The sequence below is a fragment of the Marmota flaviventris genome, chromosome 7 (genome assembly GCF_047511675.1).
Source record: "Marmota flaviventris isolate mMarFla1 chromosome 7, mMarFla1.hap1, whole genome shotgun sequence".
NCBI classification, from domain to species: Eukaryota; Metazoa; Chordata; class Mammalia; order Rodentia; family Sciuridae; genus Marmota; species Marmota flaviventris.
In genome coordinates, this window is record NC_092504.1 from 125,463,783 (window position 1) to 125,490,398 (window position 26,616).

Sequence of the window (26,616 nt, forward strand, 5' to 3'; positions counted from 1 at the left end):
ATGAACCCTTCATCGACACAGTCTTTGCCCTTCTGGAGCTTACGATCTAACAGGGAAGGAAAATGCTAATGGTTAGAAAGAAACAGGATGAGGGTGAATGGGGGGATGGGGATCTGATGAGCAGAAAAGGAAAAGAATATCATGAATGTTAGGTGTCATGTCCCCCTCCTCCTTCTTCCATCTGCAACCCATTTCATCTTGGGGAGGGGGAGAAGGGGATAAGGAACAGAAACAATTAAAAAGTAGACCCAGGGAGAACTTTCATTTTCATCTCCCCTTCTTCTACACCTTTCTAGAGGTCTTGATGCCGACTAGTATGGGAAAGAAAGGATTGGCATTGATGTGGGGGGAGGAAGATGAACCCACACTGGGATTTGGAGACAGTGATGAGAAAGGCCTAGAGGAGGGACATCTTTCTTTATCACCTCAGAACAAAGGAAAAGCAGGGCTGTGATCAGGATGGGAAAACACTGACCTGCCCAGGGCCATTCAAGACAGACTCCGCTCCAGACACCAGCTGTTACACACATTAAAATATGCTCCAACCTAGATCCAGTTTTCTCCATAGTTTTCAATAACCCATTCAGGAATCCTTTCATTCTTGCTTGCAAGTCTTATCATTCCTTAGTATCCTGGGGGATTGGTTCCAAGACCCTCCCTTACTCCCCCAAATAGTGGATGTTCAAGTCCCTTATATGAAATGGCATAGTATTTATATATAACTTACCCATATCTTCCTGAATAATTTAAATCATCTTTAGTTTATTTAGAATACCTAACAGAATGTAAATGTTTTGCAAATAGCATTGTTTAATGAATAATGACATGAAAAAAAAAAAAAAAGTTCATACATGATCAGTGTGTAGGTGCGAATCTGCCCCCCACACTTACTAGCGGAACCCAAGAGGAACAAACTGCCTATCTTTATGCCCAAAGAAGTTTTCTCAAAGGCCGGAATTAGCAAATTGTAAATAGCTACCTTTCTGAAGTTTAAGTACAATGAAGCTTTAAGGTAACATTAGGCTCCTCTGATTTGCAAAAAAAAAAAAAAAAAAAAGACAAACAAATAACATAAATGGTTGGAAGATTTCACAAGGCCATGTGCGTAGGAAGGAAAGTGGCAGACTGGCTTCCATGTGGGCAGATATAAAATAACAGATCTGTTATTCTTGAGGGATGGTGGCCTCTAAAGCACAGATGTGACTCTAGAATAGGATACAGGAAACACCCCAATTCATCTAAATGGCTCACGACAGAGGTGTGGCCCAAAGACCAAAACCAAAGCACCACAGAAAGGGAATTAAAAGTTACATGAAAAAAGAACTCAAAGTTTAAACACAAAATAGCAGGTGTCCACTGAGTATAGGAACCCAGAATAGTGTGGGATTTCTATCACTGAACCTCTTGGCAGATGTAGGGCAGGAGAAAAGCCAGAGAACACAATTTGGAATTGCACAAGGCTACCCAACTTCCTGCTTGTCCAGTCCCCTCCAATGGCCTGTCAACCACCTTCCCAGAGCACCTGGCTCCCATCCACACCTCCCCTCTTAAACAATGCTTTGCAGCTCTCCTTATCAGGTTTCTATTCTGGTTCTCCTTCTACCAAGTAGTAAAAAACACTCAATATTTTGCTGGTTCCTCCCTTTATGACTTGAACCCCAAACTAGTAATCTGTAGGTCTTATCATGTCTTGAACCACAAACTCTTCCCAGGCAACCTCACTGATGCCCAAAGCACCGGGTGTCTCTTCCATTCTATAATTCCAAAGTGTACAGTGCTGGCCTCAGGTCAACTTCCTGGGCTTAGCAGGGACTCAAAACTCGTGATAAATGGTAAGCAACGGGTTACTAAGGGACACGACACAAAAGCACTCAGAAAAGTTTCTAGTTTAAATCAGGGAGGTCATCGGTGCTCTTTCATAAGGCTTCTGTGAGGCGGAACCTGGTATGATAGAAAGAACACAGGTTTCTGAAACAGACACACATGGGCTGAATCTCAGTGACACCATATTCTGGTTGTGTCATGTGGGGAAGCTACTCTCAGCCTCAGTTTCTTTATCTATTAAAAATCAGGACAATAATATCTAGTTTTCAAGATGGGTATATTTATTAAAACAAAACAATAGCAACAACAAAAATCCAGCAAATAACAGCTGTTTGGTAAACAGAGCATCTGTTCTGCTATATCTGTAGATGCTGCTGTTATGAAAACACTGAGAAAGTACTTACTCTCTATCATAACATTTTTTTCTCATTGCTATCATGAACAGACATTTTATTTTATATATTGTAAGATGCTCTTTTTCTAATTTTTTATTCTATCTCTACCTCCAATATGCCACATATAGTGGAATGACATGATTCTTTGAGGTTCAATTCCCTCTTCCTGTGTTTGAAAAATCATTAACCCCAATACTAAAAAAGTTAAAAATCCCAGAGAACTACTTTCTCAGCCACCCTTGCTAGCAGGTGCAGGCACTGTATCAGGTACCACTGGATCTACCAAACAAATCCATCCCAGATTTTTCAATCTCAAGTAGTTAAAAGCAGCAAGATCTTTGCAGAAACCTGGGTCAGAGGTTGGGGAAGAGAATCCAGTTTCCAGAGGCAACTGTGTTCAGTTGGTGTTCAGTGTCCTGTGTCACTGGTGTTGGCAAGGTAAGATGTGAGGGCCTATGTTCATGGCCCATAATGCAGTTGTGGTACATTCCCTGGACTGGTCCAGCAACATTGTTCCCAGTTGACAAGCTTCCAAGATAGATTCTCACCTTTCCCAGAGAGATGAGGAGCTACCTAGTATACTGAATAAACTCCTTTTCTGATTAAACTAGCCAGTTTCTGTTGCCTACAACCACGAATCCTGACTGATAACGCCAAATCAGGTAACAGTTTATGGCTTTTGGTCAAAGTCCACTGTGAGATTTACAGAGTAAACAAGCACAGTGAAATCTTCCCAAGAAGTCAGAGATTCAGTAAGCCACTGAGCAAGATGTTATTGGTATTTCTGAAATAACTCTTTAAAAAGAATGAGGATGAATAAATCGCCACGTTGTTTAAATAGCAAAACTCTAAAATGTACTTTACTTTGGTCTATCAGACAGTGGATGCAGCAGTGCTCCCCTTTAAAAGAATCCAGTTACTTCCTTGGGTATTGGAAGGTTTCTGATTGCACAGAGGTCCCTACCAAAAAAAAACAAAAACAAAAACTTGAATTTTTATCTCTCTGCTTAAAAGAGGGTTGTCATCCATCCCTTTAAGAACATCATCTTGTGATAGTTGGACCAAGAAATCTTAAAAACATATCTATATCCTTGGGGCTGAGATCATTTAGGAATTGAAAAATGTAACTTGTGAAGCTGGAAATAAGCTCTCAGGCTTTACCTTTCGTTAGAACTGATATTTCTTCTAGTGTCATCTAACTTCAGTCACCTCAGAAAATGCATTCAGTTTATTCCAGATGTCATATATTATCAGAAGTCATGTTAAATTTTCTTTTTAATTAAGTCCCAACAATCATTATGTACTTTGTCAGAAATCTTTTCAGTTAAGACCCAAATTGCTACATAAGTCACATGAAAAACAAAACTCTGGCCAATGGGGAAAAAAAATCTTATTAACAGTAAGCAGAATTCTGAGAAAAAGCAACTCATAAGAAAACTTTTTTTAGCATGAGGGCAAGGGTTTGGGAAAAGGGAACTTACAGGAAAAAGAGTTTCTTTTGCCAGTTTTTCCTTCACTATTTTTTTTTTTTTTTTGGTGTTGTTGTTGTCACTATTTTTAAAATGCCCAAGTAAAATTCCTTATCGTAAGTCTAATTTTTTTTTGCCATTTTGCCCTCTAAAGGTCTCTGTAAAGTATAACAGTTAACCACTGAAAAGATGGTAATTCTACGATTACCCGTACTTTAATCTTTAGTTAAAAAAAATAAAACATTACAACAGAAAAAAGTAGTTTTGATATCCAACAATAAAAACAAACTTAAAACAAAATTCATAATCATAAGAATGTAAACTAGGGGCTGGGGATGTGGCTCAAGTGGTAGCGCGCTCTCCTGGCATGCGTGCGGCCCAGGTTCGATCCTCAGCACCACATACAAACAAAGATGTTGTGTCCACCGAAAAATAAATAAATAAATATTTAAAAAAAAAAAAAAAAAAAGAATGTAAACTAAAAACCTTTCCAATTCCTGAATTCTGATTTTTTAAAAAACTGGCATGATCTATACATGATTGTTCTCCCTGGTTATTTCAGAGCAGAACAAAGAGTGTTGAACCGACAAAGGAATCTTCTGTTTTTAAGCCAGGATTTACACAGTTAGATCACTTGCACGAGGCCATATAGATTTAGCCATTTCCTCTTGCGCTCCGTAAAATCATTAGAAACCAAAGATGCTAAAAAGTCAAGCAAGCTGCAACCTGTCTGACCTACAGAAATAAGAGGCTCTTTTAGTGTATTTCAAACCAAGAGTGACTCATGGGGAAAAAGTAGGCTGCTGTTAACAGGATATGTTCTGAGTTAGGGCTCCCCTGTCTCTGAGCCAGGCAGCCTTGGGACTGGGGCAGACAGGGAGTTCATAGAGCACAAGGCAGGGGAGCTCTTCACCATGACTGGTGTAGCACTGCTGGCATGAGAAACCCCCTGCCAATCTGAGAGGCCCAATATGAAGGAGAGAGGTATCCAGGAAAGACTTCCACAGCCACCACTGTATCTCTGTCTGAACCAATAATAAACAGCTAGGAGAAGGAAATGCCCAAGGCTGATGTCCCTGCAGAGGACAGGACACTCCATAGGAGACAAGGCACCCTCTTCCTCAAGTTTAATAGACGAAGGCATGCTTTTGGAAACCCAATCACCCTACAACTGGGAAACAGTCCCACGCAGTCATTAGCAATGGTCACCAAATATTCCCTTGTCATTACACACTGAGGGAGGAGGACAGCAGGACGTGACCAGCCTTCACTGCTTTCATAGTGGGCCCAGACAGATGAACATGGTTCTACGGGTTTTGTATGTTGGCTGTGCCTATGGACAGAGCCCATTAATGGGCACAGTCATTAACATCTACTTTTAGTATGGGACATTTTCAGTATCAGACGCTGCACGCTGCATTCATCTGCCCAGGTGTTATTACAGTTTTCCACTTATTTCCTGTCACTCAGAGAAAAGGGAAACAGCCCCAAAGGAGGCAGTGCCAGGGCACCTGCCAAGTGGGGCCCTTTGGTACATCATTCAAGGACTGTTTAACTTCTAATACCATTTAAAATGTTATCACACATTTACTTAGCTCTGCAGTTTATAAGAAACCTACCAAACGGGACAGGCCAGTCTGGATTATACAATATGTAAATAAGCCAGGGAGCCAGGAGAAGCTGGGAGCAGGACGAGTTGGGACGATGGCTCAGAGAGTAACCTCAGCACCACACCTGAAGGCAGCCTCTGCACGCCCTGGTCTCCTTACAGTGCTTCATAATGAAACGCAGATAATACAAAAGCCAACAGAAAAGTTCTGTGTCCCTGCAAATACCAACTAGGAAGTCACCGAAAATAATTAAAAGGGACACAAGAGTATTTAAATTTCATTGAATATTTTTTTTTTATCTGGTGAACTTACTGAATAACTCATACTTAGGCCTGATAATATGAACAAATGCTAAAGAGATTATCAGTAATTAGTATCTTCTTCTCCCACACATGCTGTCAGCTTAAATATGAGCCCAGAGCCAGGGTTCAAGTTTCACTAGTGTTGCTTTACAACCTGAATAAACTGTTTTAGTTTCGTGAATGTACTTGTTTGAAAAGTAGATTTTCTATCTACCACCTTCATGAATGCTGAAAACACAGTAAATAGTGAAACTGGTACCATTCTCAAGTATTCCTATAATACAACTGACACAAAAGACAAGCTCTACAAATGACATAGGAAACATTTTATTATAAAAAAAGAAAAAATACTGAAATGATAATTGATTCACATTTCCTCCCTAAGATTACAATGGCCTCTAAGTTCTTTTAAATGGTCTGTTATGAATCAACTTTTTAAAAAAGTTAATCAGAGCGGTGTTTATACAATTAGTTAAGACTAGATGCTAATCATGTAAATATATGAATCACACAATACTGACAAAATTAAAAGGAAATCATGGCAGCTCAACAAAAGAGAGCTGACATTTAATAACTTCAACCTAGAAATTTAAAAGCTTATTATACACAAACACCACTGAAATATAAATATATGTGGCTCATTAAAATATCTATTAAAAATGTTGGGCTTGGTTTACTGTGCCAGTCTTTTCCTAGGTTCTAGTTTATAAAAAGTAGTGTTAAAAAATAGTATTGATCAAGTTTGTCATTTTCTGTTATTTGTAACTTAAAAATGTCTTATGAACCGCCTTTGAACAAAGAAAGGAAAAAATAAATGCCCTAAAAGGGTGAGGGGACCCTCTTTTGTCAATTCTATTAAATGCACATTTAATATATTATTTTACAACCTTTGACAGGCAGGTGAGAGTTGGAATTTCAGGCTGTATCTTTTCATCCCAAGGAGTAGACTTGAGGCAGGATTACAAACTGATGCTAACTATGGAAGCTACAACACTATGGTATAGATTCAAATCCCACCCATGATACTATCATCCTACCCACCCTTCACCACAATAGGTAAACAGGAAAAAAAAAAAAATCAATGTGAATAGTTTTTCAAGAAGCTGGTGATTGGCACTCCCCTAACCTGTCTTCCAAAATGAGAACCAAAGGATCAAGCATTTGCTACTTGGCCTTATCACCTTTAAAACCCTGTAAATACAAAATGACTGAGAGCCTTCCTTTCAACTAACTCCTCCCCTATCTAGTTTTAGAACCTAAAATTGTGGTTTTGGCCAGCTATCTGCCAATGACAAGTCCAAAAATTATCTCTGGACAGATAAAGATCCCAGGCCACAAAACTAGCAATGTTTGTGATCTGAGCCTCCACTAGGAAGAAGTACTGCTGTATCCTGTCTGCGCCCTGTCTGTCCTGGTCCATGGACCCAGGTTCCCATGATAGGCCTGCAGAGGAGGTTTCCCAACTGGACTCCCAGAAAGAGCTTGGGGGACTCCTTCCCCAGAAAGGGTGTTTGATTCAAGCAGTATAGATCATCTAGGTATATATTTGTATATTCTATGTAGAGAAATTTCCTTTATATACATTTTAAGTAAATATCTTAAAATATATTTTATATATTTAAATATATATATACAAAGGAGGCAGAAAGACCCCAAATCTCTGCAAAATTAAAAAAAATTAATTAAAAAAAAAAAACCAACCAAACCAACAAGGTTGTTTTATTGTAAGACTTAAGGGAAATATCCTAACTAGAAATTATAGGAAATATCCTAACTAGCATCTTCTAATACTTCTCCTCCTGAGGTCTCAGTCCTGGATCAGGAGTTCACTGAAGGAGATCCTGACCCTAAGGAAACCTTGAAGCTTTGGGTAGGCTTTCCCAATTGCAGGTCACTCAGCCTAGTGCCAAGATGCATTTCAAAAACCACATGGAGCCATCTGGATCTTTCTGCTATGCTGTAATATTTTCAATAAACCTGGGACAACAATAACAACAACAAAAAAAAATCTCTTCCAAGAAGAAAAGGTATAATAAACATTACAGGCTCAAATCCCTCCACTCCTATCAGAAATTCCCACTGCTTTTTTGGCAGGCTGCCAAAAAGCTGAGCTTAGCTGGCAAACATTCAAATACAGTTATTCAAAATATGTTAATGAGGCTAACGTGGGGGCTGGTACCACGGTAACCCCACCCTCCCTTTCTTCGTGTGAACTGAACCTGTGCAGGTTAAAACAGGCGTGCCAAACACTTGCTGAGTGAGATTACTGACTGCTGGCTGAACAACTGCCAATTTAAAATAAGCATTTAGGGAGAATGGCTTTGCTCAAATGTATGTTGCATTTAAAAATGGACACAGGTTTTCATTTTGATGTTCAAATCAATCCCACTCACATATTCCTCTATTGGTGTAAAAACAAGCATTAATGATTTACAGTCTTTGAAAGTGTTCTGAAGATTCCAAGGCCCTTATCAAGTGCTGTGCTCTATTCTAAAATAATTTCCCAGTGAAATATTTTTCATTCCACAAAACTGAAGAGATGGGAAGTAGCAGTTATATACCGCACAGTTAAAGATAACAGAAATCAAAAGCAGAACTCACTTATTTTATCAGTTACTACACAGATTCAACAACTTCTATTTAGCCCAAGTATCAAGTATGTCTTTTGTGGACAAAGGAAATCAGAGTGAGGGGTTGCTCATCTTTGGCTTGTACATATTCCAAAAATCTCAATATATCCCTCACAAAAATCCTACTACCTCAAAATTTTCACTCCCCTCTCCCTGCCTTTCCCAAAAAAGCAGTTGCTCGTTTCTTCTTCCACACAGACATTCCACACATAGTCTGAATTTCAGAACGCGGCCATGAAGTGTCATTTGCAGCATAACAGAAAGCACTGATTCCAAAAACATCAACACCTCCCAGGCCCTACATTAGTCCCCCAACCACTAGAGCCTGTGCAAGAAATCAGGATCTAGCATCTTAAATCTAAAAAATTAAAGGGGAGTTGGAAGGAAGGTATAAACGGATTACACACTAACCCACGGTGACTCATTCTCATATGCTCAAGATTAAACAGAGCACTGAATCAAGGACCAGGAAAGAATTTTTCCTCGGGCAGAAAGGGGTGTGGGATTTCCAAATGTACACTCAAGTAAGATCATCTGTGTGGATCAGGTGAGCAAATCCCACATAATTAACTTCCTACTACTGCCAGGGAGCAGACCTGGGTGAGGTGCATGCCTTCCTGACGGGCTGGAGGAAGCCCCTTCCCTTCTGACGGTGCCACTTTCGGGGACTGTACCCAGCAAGAGAGGGCTGCACCACTGTGACCATCCTCAACAGGGCTGAAAAATGGTCAAGATGATCAATTTCATTTATGCGGTTGCTTTCTTGTTTTTGCTATTAAACCACAATTGAAAAGAAAAATAAAAGAGAAAGGCAAATTGGGAGGAATTTATGATATTGCCACTGCACTGAGGTGCACCTAAAACGCTCCTGCAAATTGGGCAAGGATTTGGCTCAGAATCACAGCAACCCTGTGGGAGATGAGGGGATAGCTCTGGCTGGGCACTGGAGCTGCTCCGTCCTTTTGGAACCAACTGGACTTGGGGACTCGAGGATTCCTTAGGGTTACATTCCCTACAGGCCTCATTTTTCTCATTAAGATTAGAAAATATACTACAATTTTTCCTCCTATTATTTTAAAAGAAAAATTTTTTCTTTTTTAAGTTGTAGATGGGCACATTTATTTACGTGGTGCTAAGGATCGAACCCAGTGTCTGAAGCATGTGAGACAAGAGCTCTACCACTGAGCCACAACCCCAGCCCTTTTTTCTCCTATTAATACAGCAAGAAAAACTGGCCTTTAATTTCCTTGAGTCATTTTCTTCTCCCTTAAGAGTTTCAAGAAACATTTCACAGTTAAGAACATTTATTCTGCTTTGGAAATAACAGGGTTTCAAAACACAAGCAATTCAATGTAAAAACAAACAGGAATGTTTGCAAGATCAGAATTTAGTTGAAAGACAAAAAATATTTCAATAACTGTGTTTCAGTTTCCCTTAGTAAAAGCAAGACTTTCTCAACATAGAACTAATTTTCCAAATGACTGCAAAAAACACCTCTGCTAAAAAAAATGTGAAAGAGTACCTATGAGTTGCTTAAAAATCACTGGAATAAATAGATAGATATTAAAGATTTAAGTATATTGGATATATTGAAAATTTGGGCCTGAAACAAAGAAATCAAGGCTCAATACACTATGAAATATAAGTCAATCTATGTACATTTGCTATAGAGAAATAAGTAAATATTAGAATACTATAAGACTAAATATGTATATTACAATTCAATGATAAACTTAGTATAGAAGCTATACTGAATTACTAAAGAAACACTCCCCTTTAGTAACTTGGAAAAGGTAATAAATCTGCTTACCTAATATTTAATAACCCTTTTTTATATGTTAAACCCAGACAAGAAAACTTCCCCTGACAATTTACAAGCAGTCTTGTTTTAGTGTTGCAGCTGGATGATGATTTAATGATACGCTTCTCCTTAAGAGTCCTTAAACTTGTTTTTAACAAACACCAATATTCACTGGTAATATCAATCACTAAGCTGAACAATATATGATTAGACAGATTCCAGGAAAAAAAAAAATCTGAAAAAAAAATTAGGAATATCACAAGTCTCATAAGAAAGAGATCTACCAAGCGTAAGTTTAAAATACACAAGAGAGCAAGGGAGAAAGGTCACCTCGTTCTGCGCTCAGTCCTCAATCCCTCGTGCAGGGTCCAAGCCACCGACGCCACCTCTCCTCGGTCACCAGGGTAAATGGCAGAGGCCAGCTGTGGATCTACACCAGCGCACAGCGACAGCCCTTCTATTCTCTTCAGGAGCAAAGTGATCTACTAACCAAACTAACCTGGACTGTCAGAGCAATGAGCGGGTGTGGCGGCCACTTCATGTAATGACAATAATGATCCTCAACACTGACAAAGCAGATATGAAGAGTCTAAAAGATCTGTGGGCAGATGGGCAGGGTACCTAAGCGGCCGGAGTGTTCTTGAGCAAATAAATGAGGAAGAAGTAAGGGAGCCTGAAGGGCAGCAAGAGGAAGTGGGGAGGACCAGCAAGCCAGTCAACCTGGCTCCCCAGCGGCAAAGTGTCCTAAGTAGGAGCCAGGCGTCCAGCAGGGGTTTTCAGGAAAAGAGAACATTTCAATGCAGAGATGGTTGGAGTAAGGAGAGATCTATAAATAAGAGAGGCTAACACCACCCATCATTTTGTAATGAACTCCTATTTTTTTTTTTTTTTTTGGTCAAGATCTCTCTGCAAGGTAACTGAATAGAATAATAAAGTTTCCCTAAAGAAATACTATATCTAAAAAAAAGAGAGAGTGAGAAGCAGGGGTCAGAGAGAGAACACATGTACGGGAGCACTTTCCAGAAACATAATGAATATAATGAGAAATAAATTCCATTATTTTATTCCTCTGCCAGGACTAAATAATCAGTCCCAACTGGTCTACCTCTTGACTGATTTTTCTAAAATAGAGTCTTGTCCATCTGTTTGTCTGTCTGTCTTGCTCTCTTTCTCTAGCGTGGACTTTAGATTAAATACACATACACAATCACTGAGAGTTGAAAAACAAGAGAACTTAACTTCTTTAGTTAAGGAGAACCACTATGGTATTCCTCTAACAATCAACCACATCTCAAAACTAACCAAAAATCAGAACAAGCCAGGAAGTTACTCTGGGAAAGGATATCTGGATTTTGAACTATTCCAGGAAATCTGGACTCTTAATAACATGTTTTCAGATCCAATAACCAGAATAACCAGAACTTCTGGTGGAGAACTAATCCTCCTTCATCTCTCCTCTTCATCTTTAAGTCAGTCACAAGCTCTTGGTTCAGAACGCACCTTCTTTTTTAAATCGATACCTATTTAATACCTTCTTGGATTTCATCATGTCTTTTGAGTGTCTCAGTGATGCTTGGGCACTTTCTCAAAAGTCCAACCTTTCTAAAAACTGTTCCTTTTGTCATCCTCTTTGAGGGACAGTTTGATGTTAATCATTGCCAGGAAAAGCTAATAGCCTGCCAACCTTTCTCAAGCATTATGGTATATTCCCCTCCTCTCACAGAAGAGAGGGCAAAGTTAACTTTCAGAATTTTGATTCTTGCTTTTTCATTCCACTCTTTATAAATATTTACTTCTTCTGAATTTTCTTTTCTCTGTTTTTCCCTGTAAGGGCAATTCAGGATTTCCCCCAGTGTAATCTGAGGACCACCCTCATCAGAATCAGTGAGGGATCCATGCTAGAAAATGCAGGTTCCTGAACCCCTACCTAGACTTGCTAAATCATCAGATGCGGAAGAAAACAAAAGTGAAGAAGCAGCTTCACTTTAAACGTGACCCTGCTGATGTTCTGCACACTCAAGTTAGAGGACCACTTCCCCAAACCCTTGACTTTTCCCAAACCAGAACACAAGGACTCTCCCAAGCTGTAAATAAGTTTTCAGATCATCAGACAGGAGAGGCACAGTGGCGGTTCTCTCTTCACCTTCTTTTGAAATACAGATGGAAGAGGCAAGAAAGCTTGGAGAGTAGAAGATGAACCAAATGTGAGACATCAGCATAAATACAGCCTCGTCAGCCTGGCTCTGTGGCTACTGCCAATTATAGTAGCCAGACTGGCAAGAGGACTTGATTACATGTAATTTATAAAAAGTAAACAAGCTGGGCGGCTTATGAACAATGAATGGTGATATTCCAGCCAAGAGGTAATAAAAAGCATGAATAAATGACTCAGCAGCCCCCCCTCCCCAGCACCAGACAACAATGGCTAGGGGAGCAAGGGCAAGGAAGGATTGTGGTAATGACGAGAACAGCAGCAGATCTTTGGAGAGAGAGCCTATCGCATACCCTCTTCACAACCTCTGGTGTTCAAAAGCTCAGCCATCCCCACGACTTAAAGTTCCTAAAGTCAGAAAAATAAGTGTTTGATTCTAGAGCAACAAGACAGTCCTTGATCTGGATCATGGTTTTTAGTGGAAACACTGGAAAATCAACTAATTAGATAACACGAATGCTCTGCCTATGGGTTTCTTGACTGTGATATTTTGGACCCGACAGTTCTTTGCTGTGGGGCTGTCCTGTGCGACACGGGATGTTCAGTAGTATCCTTCATTCAGGATCCCACTGTACCCCAAAGCATTCCTTCCTCCAGCTGGGACAACCAAAAACATCTCCAGACATGACCAAGCATCCCTTAGAAGAGGCAGAAATCACCTCCTGCCCCTACCAAAGACCACTGCTCTGCAGAGAAACATAGGAAGAAGTGGATATACTGGTAGCACAGTTCATGGAACATATTTTTGACATCATAAAACTCTCATGATTTTTGGTCATGTATATATAAATCCTTTTTAAGTATATCACTCTATTTCTATGGACTAAACTACAAAATCTTCAAATTACTTGAGTGAGCTATCTAGACCACGGCAGAAGTAACACAGAACAAAATAACGGAGTGGTCTCCTTCCCTTTCCTAGCCCCAGTGGATCAGTTGACGTACACTCATCAACTTCATCTCCAAAGTACTTCTGTCCACTTAGCAGAGCCAATAGCCTCATCAGTCGGAAAAGACACAAAGCCAGGGTCCATGGTACTTGAAGGGAAGCATAAAAATGTGTTTTAATATTAATTTCTCTTAAAATGGTAATTAAAATTAGCATAATAATAAACAATGTAAAACAGGTCCAGCTCAGAATCCACTTATTGTTATACGAGCACAGCTGTAAAATAAAATTTTTAATTTTTCTAATGGAGGAAGAAGGGCCCAAGAAAGCAAAAGTGGGCTGGGGATGTGGCTCAAGCGGTAGTGCATGCATGCGGCCCGGATTCGATCCTCAGTACCACATACAAACAAAGATGTTGTGTCCGCCGAAAACTAAAAAATAAATAAATAAATATTAAAATTCTCTGTCTCTCTCTCTCTCCTCTCTCTCTCTAAAAAGAAAAAAAAAGAAAGAAAGAAAGCAAAAGTACCTGGGAATCACAAAAGTCATAATGAGGTCCCACCAGCTAAGGAGAAATGAGCAAGTAAATAACAAATATAATCAAGTGGCAAGGTGCTCTGCTGCAGAGCATCACAGGAGGAGAGAACAGACCCTCCATTATATTCTGTGATAGTGGTGGTGGAATCCCAGGGAGGCTCCCAGAGCGAGGAGAATAAGCAGATTCTTAGAGGGCCACAGATTCCTAGAACAGACAAGAGCATTTGCAAAGGTCTGGCATAATAGATCTTGGGGCCACTTTAGATTGAGAGTTCAGCATTTGCAAAGGCCTGGAGTGACACATCTTGGGGCCACTCTAGACTGCTGAAGTGCAGTCTGAGCAGAGAAGGTGGTAACTGACACTCCAGGATGGTGCTGATGCTGGTGAAGCCAAGAGAAGAGGCTCAGGCATTCCCAAAAGCAAAGGAATGCAGCAGAAAGGCTTCAAACTGGGAAATGGCATTATCAGATTTATTCTCCTAGCTGCCTCAATGAAATGAAAGTTTCCAGGGTCCCAAGAATGGATGCAGACCCATGGCTATTCCAGCAGTCTGGAAGAAAAGCAATGGTAGTTTAGGCAGTAAATGGGCCAATAGTCAAAAGACACTGGGGATGTAATACGGACAAGAGTTTGGTCAGAAGTGTGCAGTGACAGGAAACCTGCCAACTCAAGTCACCAAAGTATGGTGGTGCTCTTCATTGAGAGGGAACAGCAAGAGGACCTGGTCAGGGGAGCGGATGAAAAGACCTTCTGTGGGCAAGCTGAGTCTCTGTCCGGCATCTAAGCAATTCGATCCATAGATCTGGAATGAGAAATGAGCTGAGAGAATTCAAATTATCAGCATATAATTCAGGGGCATTTCATGGGGCACTAAAATACACAATGAACCTTAAAGGTCAGAATGCATGAAAGGTTATGATAATGTTTCTAAGTTCACAAGAATTATTATAGAAACTGAGAGCCCTGGGATTTATCAAATTCTCTAAGGAATTCACAATCTCTTAATGGATGAAGAGCCAGATGGGAGAAGACAGGGACTGATCAGCACTAGAACTGGAACCCTTAGAAACTCCAATGCTTAAGGAAACCAAACCAGCTGGTGTAAGGAAGCAAGAGTAAGGCACCAGATTTGAGAAGAGGGGTTGATCATCTCCATCAATGTCCTCAAGAGCGCCATGAAAAATAAGAATCAAACATGTCCACGAGATTTGGCAACAAGGAGATCACTAGGGGAAGTTAATGGGAAATACTCAGATAAGAATGATGGGAAAAGGACCCAGACTGTATTCTATTATGAAATGAGTGGCAGGTGAGGAAAAGGGACAGCCACACTCATAAAAACTAGGAAAGGGAGAAATGGAATTGGGCTAGGGATATAGCTCAGTTGGTAGAGTGCTTGCCTTGCATGCACAAGGCCCTGGGTTCAATCCCCAGCACCAAAAAAAAAAAGAAAAAAAGAAAGAAAGAAAGAAAAGAAATGGAAATTGGATCTCACTCCAGACCCATCTTTGAAAATGAAATCCATCCTTTAAGGTCCGATGAAATGTCCTTGTGGAATTCTTCTACAGCTTATCATAATACAATTTACAGAATGAGCATATCCCATGTTCCCTGATAGCATAAACACTCTTTAAGATGAGGCAGTGTCCTCCTGGTCCTCTTTTTTTTTTTTTAATTCTTCCCAGGGCCTTGTTCACAGTGGGCACTCACTCAGTGACTAAAAGGACTTGCCCTGAGAGGTGAGAGATCTGACTCTGACCAAGCAGCTGGTTAAGTCGAATGACCTTCAACAAATCAATTAGTTTCCCTGAGGCTAATTTTCATTCCCTGTAAAAGAAGGAGGCTGGACTCTTCTGGACAAGTAGAGAGAGAGATGTGTGCAACTGGGAAAAGGGGATATTTAATAAAGCTATTGTTTTTCTAATGCAAATCATAGAAAGCAAGACTGGATGAAAAGCCAAAGAGCACTCCAACAACACAGGAGAGGAGGAGAATGGATTAGAAAAGATTGAAGAACACTGGACAAGATGATTTATAACTTTTGGCTCAACATTCTACAATGATTTGGTCATGCTGCTTGAAAGACTGTGTAATGTGCCACACTGTATACTTTAGGCAAAGTACAAATGCCATTTCTGTCCTTTGGAAAGTATATCCTGTTAAGAACACCAAAGAATGACAAATGAAGTCGTAATTTTGGGGTAAACAGTTCGTGTGTTTAGACCTTCTACTGTGTACACTGTGGGTCATTCTGAAAATCATCTAGAAACATATTAGGCTTGCTTTTCCTGTTCGAAACCTTGCACACTGATAAATTTGACTCCCAACTATTTGATTGCTTATGGAAAAAGAAAAGAATAATAGTGTTCAATAGTACCCGTTTAGTTGTGTGCCTTTTCTTTAGAGACAAATGACCTAAATACCTAGTGAAAATGACTTTGAAGACCTTGGTTTTATGTAACAGCATCACTAACGAAACCAATTACCTGACCAAATATTTTACATTCTTACTAGGGCAGTGTTTCCTTCTACCTTTTCTCAACACTTCAAACATTCAAATATGAAACTGTCAGGGAGAATTTGCAAAGTACAAATACTCCTACATAACGTTGGGTCAATTATAACTTTGCCAGAGGGTAGGGGCTTCAAATAATACCTCCCTCACTGAATGAGGCCAGCGTTCCTCACCAAGCTCTACCTAAAACCATTGGAATTCAAAACATGGAAGGTAGCATTTTACCAAGTGTTTCTCTTCAAAAGTCAAAGATTAAAGCACTTCTCTAGAGTAATCAAGAGGTCATCCCTTGAGCCAGAAATGCTTTAATTCTGGCCACCACAACTTTGGCCAAGATACTTATGGGAATGTGCTATGGATCAGAGCTGAGAAATCACACCAGGCGTTTAATTCTTTAATCAGGTAGTCATCTCAGGGAGGAGTTCTGCCAGTCAGAAAGTGGCCTAACCACATTTCCCAATACAGTAGTAACTAAAAACTGCATTTCAGGAGAGAAAAACAACCTACATGCTAAGTGGAATATCATCATTCCTAATCTTCATTACCACACAACAGTGACACAAATAAAACCAAGAGGGCAGGGAACAGTGGGACGGAATGCTCTGTTTTTCTCTCATTTGAAAAAAATTAGCAGATACAATTCCATAGCAAACCAATGCATTAAACACAACAATAAAAACTACAACAAAAACAGGCTGGGTTTTCAATGTTCTCTTGATGTTACCGCCTGCACAGAAAAACAGGCCTCCTGACTAAAATTACATTTCCCTGCTTATTTTATGCATAACAGCTAAATATTTCTATGTAATGATGATAAACTAAATCTAACCAGGCATCGTGAAAGTAAATTACAAAAGCTGGCACTGTGTGACATCGATTTGCTCTTTAGACCATGGGAAGACCTTCTCTCACTTTTCTCTTAAAAATGTAAAATGGAATTGCAATAGGTTTTATTCCATGGGTAGTGTTCTTAAAGAAAAGTATACAAAACTATTTTTAAAAAATTCAAACTACACGAAAAGCAAAATAAAATAAATAAAAAGGGGAAAGGAAAAACAATGAACGGGATAGCTAAAGCAAAGCTTGGTATTTTTCTTCCTTAAAAAAAAATAAAAGACCCAAGATTTTTTTACATTGAAAAGAAATGTTTGGACTTTCAGTATATTGTTTTTAATTCATATAACAATGCAGCCATTTGTTTTTTGGGTTTGTTTTTTTTTTCTTTTAGGACATTGTTTTTTTTAAGAACACAACTTAGGAAATTACTTTAGGTCAAGTATGAATTCAAAGAAAAAAGCTGGGAGAAAGAAAAAAAAACATAAAAAAAAACTCTTGGTAAATTTGGCATTCTTTCTAGTACATAAAAATGAAAGAAAACTCAGTTTAGAAATATGATGAACATTTCTGAAACATACACAAAGAAGTAAGGAAAGAACTATTAAATGGAAAAAAATAAGAAAACTCACATTTGAAGTTCTGCTCCTTTACAACTTACACCTTCTGCATATGGCAGCTCTGTAAAAACAGCCACATGGAAAATTTTTGCTCCAGATAATACTGCAGGACAGGGCTTGGCAGCTACAACTTGTAATCAGAATGCTTCAAGAGCTAATGTAACAGAGATAACAACAAAATATGCCTTACGGTGCACAGTCTTAACTCCTTTCTATAGAGCAAGCTGTAAGAGGGTCAAAAGCCTATTACGTTATATACGTTCTATGCACTTGGCAATGAGAACTTTTCAAATGGGGAGATTTTTGCTCTGGATAAATTAAAGAATTGTTTAAAACATAAGACTCTTCCAGTGAAGGCACTGTTGTATATTTAAGGTGCTCACACATACAAGTCGGAATGGGCAAAACCTTCCAGTTCCTAAAATAATTTTTGCCAGCAATTCTACAGGCCTAAATTGCCACCTACAATTCAGTAAGCCTCCTGCAGCCATCAGGTTGGCAGTGGAAGAGGCTACTTATTTAATACATGTGGAAATCCACAGTACAATGAGCCACTTTTCCCCAGAGTAATCTAAAGAAGAATGCTAATTTTATTTGTACTGTGGTCCAAGAGGAGAGAATAATGACACTTGTGACTTGATACGTTTTTTCCCGTCCTCAGTCCACAGACGGACTGAGATAAAAGGAGTCCCAGAAATGTTGTGACTTCAATCCAAGTTCAAATGGCAAATTCAGATGGAGCTCTAACTTGGTGGAAATTAGCCACCATGTTAATGTGAGGAATGTGTAATGAGAGAAAGCCCTCCATCAACAGTCAGAAGGGGTTTAATGGGATCCAATGGCATTATTCTCTTCCCTCCAACACAGCCTGGCACTCACACAGCTGGGCTAAGATGGCTTCCAAAGTCCAAAGTAAGACACTAGCCCAAGGCAGCGCAGGCCCTCCTGCTGGAACTCAGAAGCAAATGGATCAAAGGCTCTTTTATTCTTCCTCCCACCAGAACATGCTCCCTCTCTGTTGTGAACTAAATGCTTGCCAGAATGAATTATTTCACTTAAAACAGACATAAAGAAATCTTAAATAACACGTGTCCCTTGGAATCTTAATAAGTCTAGGTGACCAAATAGGTGGCTCTCTTTGTTTCTAGGCTGATGCAGAAAATGCACTTGTGGGTTAGGGGTCCACCAAGAGCATTAGGTCAGGCAGAAACAAAAGCTTTTAAAGTTGAGTTCCAGCAGACAGTCCAAACTCCATGCATGGAACTGAAGGGTTCAAAGCACTTCTCTTCACTAGGATGCCCTCTTCCTTTAAAACCAGCCTTCCCTCATGATTTTGCTTTTGCTCTAGGTAGCACCTCAGTTCTTCCAAGAACAGAATTTGTGAAGTTTTCTCCTGCCAGCTCTCTTCTCACTCTGAACTCTTAGGCAATTATAATCCCTATGCCTCATTTGGCAATTAATCATATCATATATGGCCCCATAACGCATCTCTTGTAAATGATTTAAATGTTCATGTCTTTACAGCTTGTCTTCACAAATAGATTAGAAACTCCTTAAGGGCAGGGAGTAATCCTGTCCCTTCACTGCATTCCACACATGGCACATTACAAAAGCTCCCGAAATACCTGTTTATTTATTCAGTCAACAGATACTTGTTGAACTTCTATTCTGAGCCAATCACCACTCTGGGTGCTAGAGAGACAGAGAGATAGTACCCAGCACAGGAGCAGAGTAGCCAAAGGCCCTGTGTTCTGAGCATTTACATTCTGCTCAAATGCTGGAGACGGTCTGCAAAGAATTCTGCTTCAGCAATTTCTAATACACTCAGCTAAGCTATTTAAGATGAACAAAAACTGAGATTTTTACCCCAAAATACAGCCTATGGAGCACCAACCTGTCTTAGACAAGGAGATGTCTAAAAAGAAGAATGCTCCCCTGGAAAAATTTAGGCTGTTAGCTCTATTGCTCTTCCCCAAAATGTACAAGTAAGGAGACTGAGAATGGAACAGTTAATGATCACATAAGTGAGAAGTGGTAAGGTCAAGGAGAATCTAGTTCTGACACATGACCTGAGTTTCCTTCCACAGCAGAAAAATGTGCCCCCTAAAGCATCAGTAGTTGCCTCAAATTACTTTAAAAATTTTTTAATATATTTTTTAGTTGTAGGTGTATACAATACCTTTATTTTATTTTTATATGGTGCTGAGGATCGAACCCAGTGCCTCAAGTATGCTAGGCAAGTGCTCTCCCACTGGGGTATAACCCCAGCCCCTCAAATTACTTTTTAAAACAAAATTCTTCTAAAGGAAAGTAGCAGTCCACCTACTTTAATGTCCCTTCTGTCCACCAGTCTCTATTAAAAAAATCAGGAGTGCTGACACCTAATGAATGTTTTGAATCTACTACCCCTTAAGCTTTCTCAGTTTGTAAGTTATCAAGACCTGATCTACATATTTTTATGTTGCCTTTAAAATATGAAATTTTACTTTGTTCCTTACATACGTCTTAGTATGGCAAAATGCACCAAAATAACCAATTCAGATGACAACCCAGGATAATTCTTGCCACATAATTATATTTTATTAAAAAATAATCTTTAGAAAAAAATAATTTTAAAAAGCCAGCAGAATTCTAAAACTACACTCCAAACTGATATACCTTCCACATGGTAATTTTGAATTCCCAAAAGACAACCACCAAATTTAAGGATTCAGCAAGTTTTAGATTTAGAGTTTTCTACTTTTCATTAAGCCTAGGCACAACAAAAGAATTAACTATCATTAACTATTATAAAGGCTTAATGTAATTGCTAGTTGAAGATCTTTGTTAATGGAAACAATAGTCCTGCCACACTTGAAAAGGTAAAAAGAAAACATTAGGAATTTGAATTGTTTACCAACATGAAGATAGCAAGAAAAAAATTTCCTTCCACACTGTTATGCTCCTTCAATCACTGTAAGCAAAAGCTTCAGAATCTGTTGGTTGCTGCTGGCAATCAAAAATAAATAAATAAATGAGTTTTTTGTTTTGTTTTTAAAAAAACAAGGACAGGAGGAGCTTCCAGACATTTCAGTCCTCTTTGTTGTAGTGACACTGTTGAGTAGGGACCTCATGTTTAGCACAGGTCCTCGGCTGTCCTTGCACCAAGGAGATAGATGCTGAGCTTCCACCTGCCAAACATCCCCTCCTCCATGTCAGATGTCAGGTGCCCACCCAGTGGGAGAGGCTATTTCTGTTTCTAGGCCCATTTCCAGAACCAAGGCTGTGTTCTCGAAGTCCAGACAAGAACTCTCCTATTAACTGACAGCTGCAAAGCAGACAGAGCTCCAGCTGGGTACAGATTACCTACCCAAGAACTGGGTGAGCCCTGGCTCCCAGGGCTGGCTGTCAGCTAACAGGACACCTTGCTGCAGCCTCAGAAGCAGGTTCTCCTGCTGAGACTGCACACCTGCCCAAGGCCGATAGCCAGGCCATGGGCCATAGAGGAGCCCCAGCTTGGTGTCCAGGCTTGAGGTGGGCCACAGGGAAACTCCTCCCACAGAGTCATGGTGGTAGCCAGCTGGCTTGAAGCAATCCTTTGTTTACAGCCTTACATTTTATTTCAGCTAAATTTTAGCTCCTGATGAAAATTCAACATTACTTTTTTTCTAACAGCTCTTTAAAAACCTGAATACTTACAACAGTTATTTTTTTTTTATTTTATAAAGAACCATAAGAGGGGAGTTCAAAGGTTGCCAACAGAAAGAAATGACAAATATTTAAACATATGAAAATGCTATTTATGCTGATTTGATCGTTATATAATGCATACATGCATCAAATTATCACCCCATAAATAACGTATGGTTATTATGTGTCAGTTACAAAAATTTAAATCAAAATTTAAAACAAAAACTAAGTACTACTGTTGAGTGCAGACTACCAGTTTATTTATCTGTAACCCTACTGTATATAATTCCACTCAGGCCCTGAACCAAGTAAAAAAGCAGCTGTTTAATGTATAACACAGGATGCAGATAAGCAACAAGGGAGTAACAAAAGAAAACAGGAAAAAAGCATGGAAAATTTCACCTGCATTTTAAGCAAACTTTAAAAACTTCACAGAGAAATACATATAAGAGGTTCTTGGTTGTTTGCAAATACAGAAAAAATAAAGAGAAGATGGGGGAGAGGCAGATGTGCTCAAGTCTTTCTTTTTTTTTTTTTTTTAAAGAGAGGAGAGAGAGAGAGAATTTTAATATTTATTTTTTAGTTATCGGAGGATACAACATCTTTGTTTTGTATGTGGTGCTGAGGATCGAACCCGGGCCGCACGCATGCCAGGCAAGCACGCTACCGCTTGAGCCACATCCCCAGCCCAAGTCTTTCTTACTTTCTTTTAATCTTATGTCACTTTCACTCTCTTCAGGAAATCCAAGAAAGCTTTCCACATAAGATGAGCAAGCTACTATGTGAAGAAAACAGTGCTCCTGGAGGTGACAGAAAGGGCAGACCAAACATGGAGTTGCAAATGGAATTCACTGGGGGCCATAATTTGAGATGGCTTTAAAGATAAGCCTAAAACAATTTTTTTTGTTACTCATAAGCTTTAAACGATCATCTTAATCAGTGTTTGGACTACCTTATAAATATTGTAAACAGTGAAACAACTGTCAAAGTCCCACGGGCAACATATTTCCCAGCAGAATCATAATGCTCAAACTCCCTAAAGTCTCATTGAATAATTACAGTACCATGCATCCAAGATAGCTTTTCACAGTGAATCAGCTCATTAGAAACCACTATCAATGGCTTCGAGTGTAGCGCAACAACAAAGCACTTGTCTAGCATGTGGGTTTGATCACCAGCACCCCAGAAATAAAAGTAAAAAAATTAAAACCATTATCCAGCAACATTTTGCCTATTGGGTAGCCTACAAAGTTTCTTTTTATCCAGAAAATAAAGATTCGACATAAAAAGAAATCAAGCACAGGAAACGCAGGTATATCTGTCTCTATCTTCAATGGTCAATGCTGCTTTAGCAAAAACTACCAGAACTGGATCCCAAAATCAAAACATCAATAATTTGAGAATATCCGAACTCTTCTATACAACTAACCTGACAGATAAAATTTAAGGTAAGACTTGTTTAAATTACAATTACACTCCATGTCATCCTCCTAGCCCTTAACTCCTGATAGCCATCTCCCCCACTGTCTTCCTGGACCACCTTCCTGGACACCTATTTCTCTAATGAGTAATGACAACAGAAGTGTCCCACCAAACAAGATATCCCTGGTTATCCCAGCCGTTAGGCATATTCCTAGCGTGCTGAAACACAATGTAGGTATCGCTCAAGTATTTCCACAGTTTCAGCTGGGCATGGTGGCACATGCCTCAGCCAGTGGTTCAGGAGGCTGAGGCAGGAGGATAATAAGTTCAAAGCCAGCCTCAGCAATTTAGCAATACCCTGAGCAATTTATCGAGACCCTGTCTCGAAATAAAAAATAAAAATGGACTAGGGATGTGATTCAGTGGTCAAGCGCCCCTGGGGTTCAATCCCTGGAACAACAAAAAAAAAGTATATTTTCACTATTTCAGGCTATACTGAGCTTGTTCCTTGAAACATTGATAAAATTATCCACACTGTTCAACTTGGACACACAGAAAACACTATGCACTCATGGTTAACTTTATCACACATGCTTATCTTGTGGCAAAGACTCTTAAAGCTTCTTGAAGGCAAATGCTGGGTCATGTATTTCCTTAGCACCCTGCGTTCTCAACTTCTATTCATAGGTTCGTAGCAAGTTATAATCTCAAAGGACCTTTAAGTTGACCTAGTCAGAGCTCCACATTTGAAATGAACTAGATGAGACTCATTAACCTTTTATAACCCAATCAGGCAGATCTGGGTTCAAATCCCACGTCTGGCATGTTTGGGTTATTGAACCTGTTTTCTCTGCTGTAAAACGTATAAGAAGCCTATCTCAGAAAACTGCTGTAATCATCAAATTATATATGTACACACACACCCCTCACATATATATGTATATATTTAGAGACTTTCCTTTTTTTTTTTTTGGTTCTCGTTAAGACAATCTTTTTCCTGGTTAATATTACATACATTAAACTGCATGCCCAAGAGGCAGGGCTTTTTATCCTACTGTATTTTGTAAACTTATGGTTGGTGCCTCAAGTGCCTTTTGGAAGAGCCATAAACCATGTGAAAGAATGCATTAAATATCTGTTATCACTATCTAGTTCAGCAAATGTGTTATTTAATTGCCCAAGGATCCAACTGTGCCTTCTCAACAAGTATCTCTATCTGCCTAGCCGCTCCCCTCTCACATATACATTGTCTTTAAAACTAAGAGCTGGACAAACAACTGCTCACTCAAAATTTTAAAGTTAGCATCTTTACCAGGATACTCAGACAAACTGATAGAGAATCTGGAAGTATCCAGTGATTGTCTGGAGAGCTTCATGATGTGCAACATGGAGTTCCTCAATGAAATTACTTGTCTATAACAAATTGTGGCAGAAAATAAACCAGAAACTCACTGCTGAGTTGTCAGTAAAGTTAAATATTGCACTTCACTCTATTTTATGCAAGCAAACAGTGACTAATAAGATTAACCTTAGAGCTCAGTATTGGGTGTAGATATCCTTCAATAGAAACAGGTTCCATTAGTACAGGTAATGAACTTATATTTAAGAGAGTAAAATCTTGCTTCTGGAAGTGCATTTTACTAGAAAAATTTGCTGCAGATGCCAGGGCAAAAGTGTCAGTTTTCTCCTTTTCAAGGAGCAACCACAAAAGAACTGATGGCGAGGGCAAATGAGGTCCCAAGCTCCTGAAGAGGGCTCAGATCCCCATTTACGTGAGGTTGGTTCTTTCAAGGAATATTTTTCCTAACAACTAAAACGGTTTAACACATAATCAACATCTTGTATCAATTACACAAATACCATTTAAGCCATTCTGGTGCCCTGGGAAAGAATCACAACACACAGAAATCCCTGCTGGCTTCAGCTGTCCCCTCCTGGCGGGGCTTAACAAGGCGTCCAAAGCTCCCAAAAACCAGCCACTAGGCTCCCCCCAGCGCCCTCCTCTTGCATCAAACCGGCAGGGCTCACGGGCCAAACTCCAATGTCCCTGAATTCAAAACCGCGAAAATGCAAACGTTAGGACGCCTAATATCTTTTCTTTTTTTCCCTCGTGCGCGCATTTGAGATACTGCCTCGACTGTCCATTTTTCAGGGCCATCGCGCGCTTCCCTCCAACCCACCAGGAGGGGCTGGAGTGAGGGAGTGCGGACCTAAGGGAAGACGGGTTAGTTTTAAAATCTCAGCGGCTTACCTAGTGCGGGAAATGTAGTACCCGTCAGTACCATCATAATTAGATGCAGATATAAAGAAAAAGGCTCATCTCCCCATCACACCCCACCCCTGCTAAAAAGAATAACAAAAATATGCAGATATGTGAGCTGGAGATCTGGGCCCTCCCCTGGGGCTATGGGGCTGGAGGAGCAGGCAGTCTGTAATCTGGATAAAGAAAGTTGCCCGGCCAAGTGGACGCCAGGGCGTGAGTGAACAGCAGCGGGTGCAGAGCCTGCCTGGAATGGGGCCGTGGGCAAAGAGACCGGGATGCGAAGAAACCCCAGCAGCCAGCGAGCGGGCCGGGGAGGGGAGTGGGCGCCGAGGCCGCGGAGCGTGGCCGGAGCTCTACTTACATAACGCTTTAACTTTTTCTCCGGGGGAGACTTGCGGAGCCACCCGGAGCAGACCACTTCGCCGCCGCTCATGGTGCGCGCTTGTCGGGCTCCGAGCCGGCAGCTGGGGGTCGGTGGGCGCGCTCCCGATACAGCAGGCGCCTGCAGAGCGCGCAGCCAACAGGACCTCGCTCTCTCCTCGACGGGGCGGCGGGGCTCCACGGAGCGCTGGCTCGGTGCGTTCGAGCCTCCCCTCCGCAGGTCCGCCGACGTGAGCAGAAAGCGAGCGGGGCCGAGCTGGGCGGAGGACTGGCCGACCTTCCTTCAGTGCGCCCGCTTTGCCGCCAGGCGCGCCGTCCCGCCCGCAGCCTCGGCAGCGCTGGTGTTCCGCGGGACTCTGCCCCGACACGGAGCGGGAGCCTCGGTCCCCTGCGCTCCGCCCCCTAGGGACAGGACCTCCCCAGAGCGCTTTCCAAAGCAGACACAACGCTACACACACACACACACACACACACACACACACAAAACGCCCTGTGCGGTGCCCACTCCGGTTCGCCCGCTCTCGGTTTCGGTGCGCCGGGCGCGATCCTCGCCTTCCCTCTCCTCCGGGGAGGGTGGGTCGCTTCTCCGCGGCGCCTGGGCAGCCGAGAGGAAAAGAGAAGCCGTGAAGCTCCTCGGGGCAGGGGACGCAGGGCAGGTCCCGGGCTACCGAGGGAGCCGCCGAATGGGCGGCGAAGCGCGAGGCGTCGCGGGGAGCTGCGGAGGTCCCAGGTCTGGCGGGAGGGTGGGTCCGCCCTCACGGCCGCCGAGGAGGGCGGGGAGCGGCGGAGGAACGAGGCGCTGGGCGGCTCTGCTCCTGGGAGGAATCCCACTGTCCCGTCCCCTCGCGCTCCTCCCCGCGCCTCCCCCACCCCGGGGCGCGCGGCTGGTTCTGAACGGCGCGGCCCGGGGTCCCACTCCCGCCACCTCCCGGGCTCCGGGCCCCTCTTCCTCCCTTTCCCCCTCCCTTCCCCACGTTCGTGCCCGGCTCTGGTTTCTGCCCAGACTTTCTCTGAAACTCCACCGGAGCGCTTCCAGCCAAAACAACAAGGGCCGAGGGAGGAGGGGACGGACGGAGGGAGGGAGGGAGCGGCGAGGGAGGGCGCGGAGTCCCAGAGGCACTCTGGGATCTGTAGTCCGGGACGCGGGAGCAGGGTCCTCGGCCGCCCGCGGCCCCCGGCCGGCCAGCGCTCCGGGGAAGACTGCCGAGGCCTCGGGAGGACAGCCGGCGGGGCTCGGGAGCC

At 41.4% G+C, this 26,616-nt stretch overlaps 1 protein-coding gene across 2 annotated transcripts in view; it reads right to left on the reverse strand.

The window, feature by feature from the left end:
• The window catches only part of Gab1 (GRB2 associated binding protein 1), a 117,904-nt gene extending 91,628 nt beyond the window's left edge, over positions 1-26,276 (reverse strand). The window contains exon 1 of one of the 2 annotated variants that reach the window (XM_027926648.3): positions 25,355-26,276. In XM_027926648.3, the coding sequence (XP_027782449.1) occupies positions 25,355-25,426 (72 nt within the window). In that variant the 5' untranslated portion in view covers positions 25,427-26,276. The remainder of the gene's footprint in view (positions 1-25,354) is intronic. The other variant, XM_027926649.3, reaches the window with a different exon arrangement.
• Between the last annotated feature and the right edge of the window lie 340 nt (positions 26,277-26,616).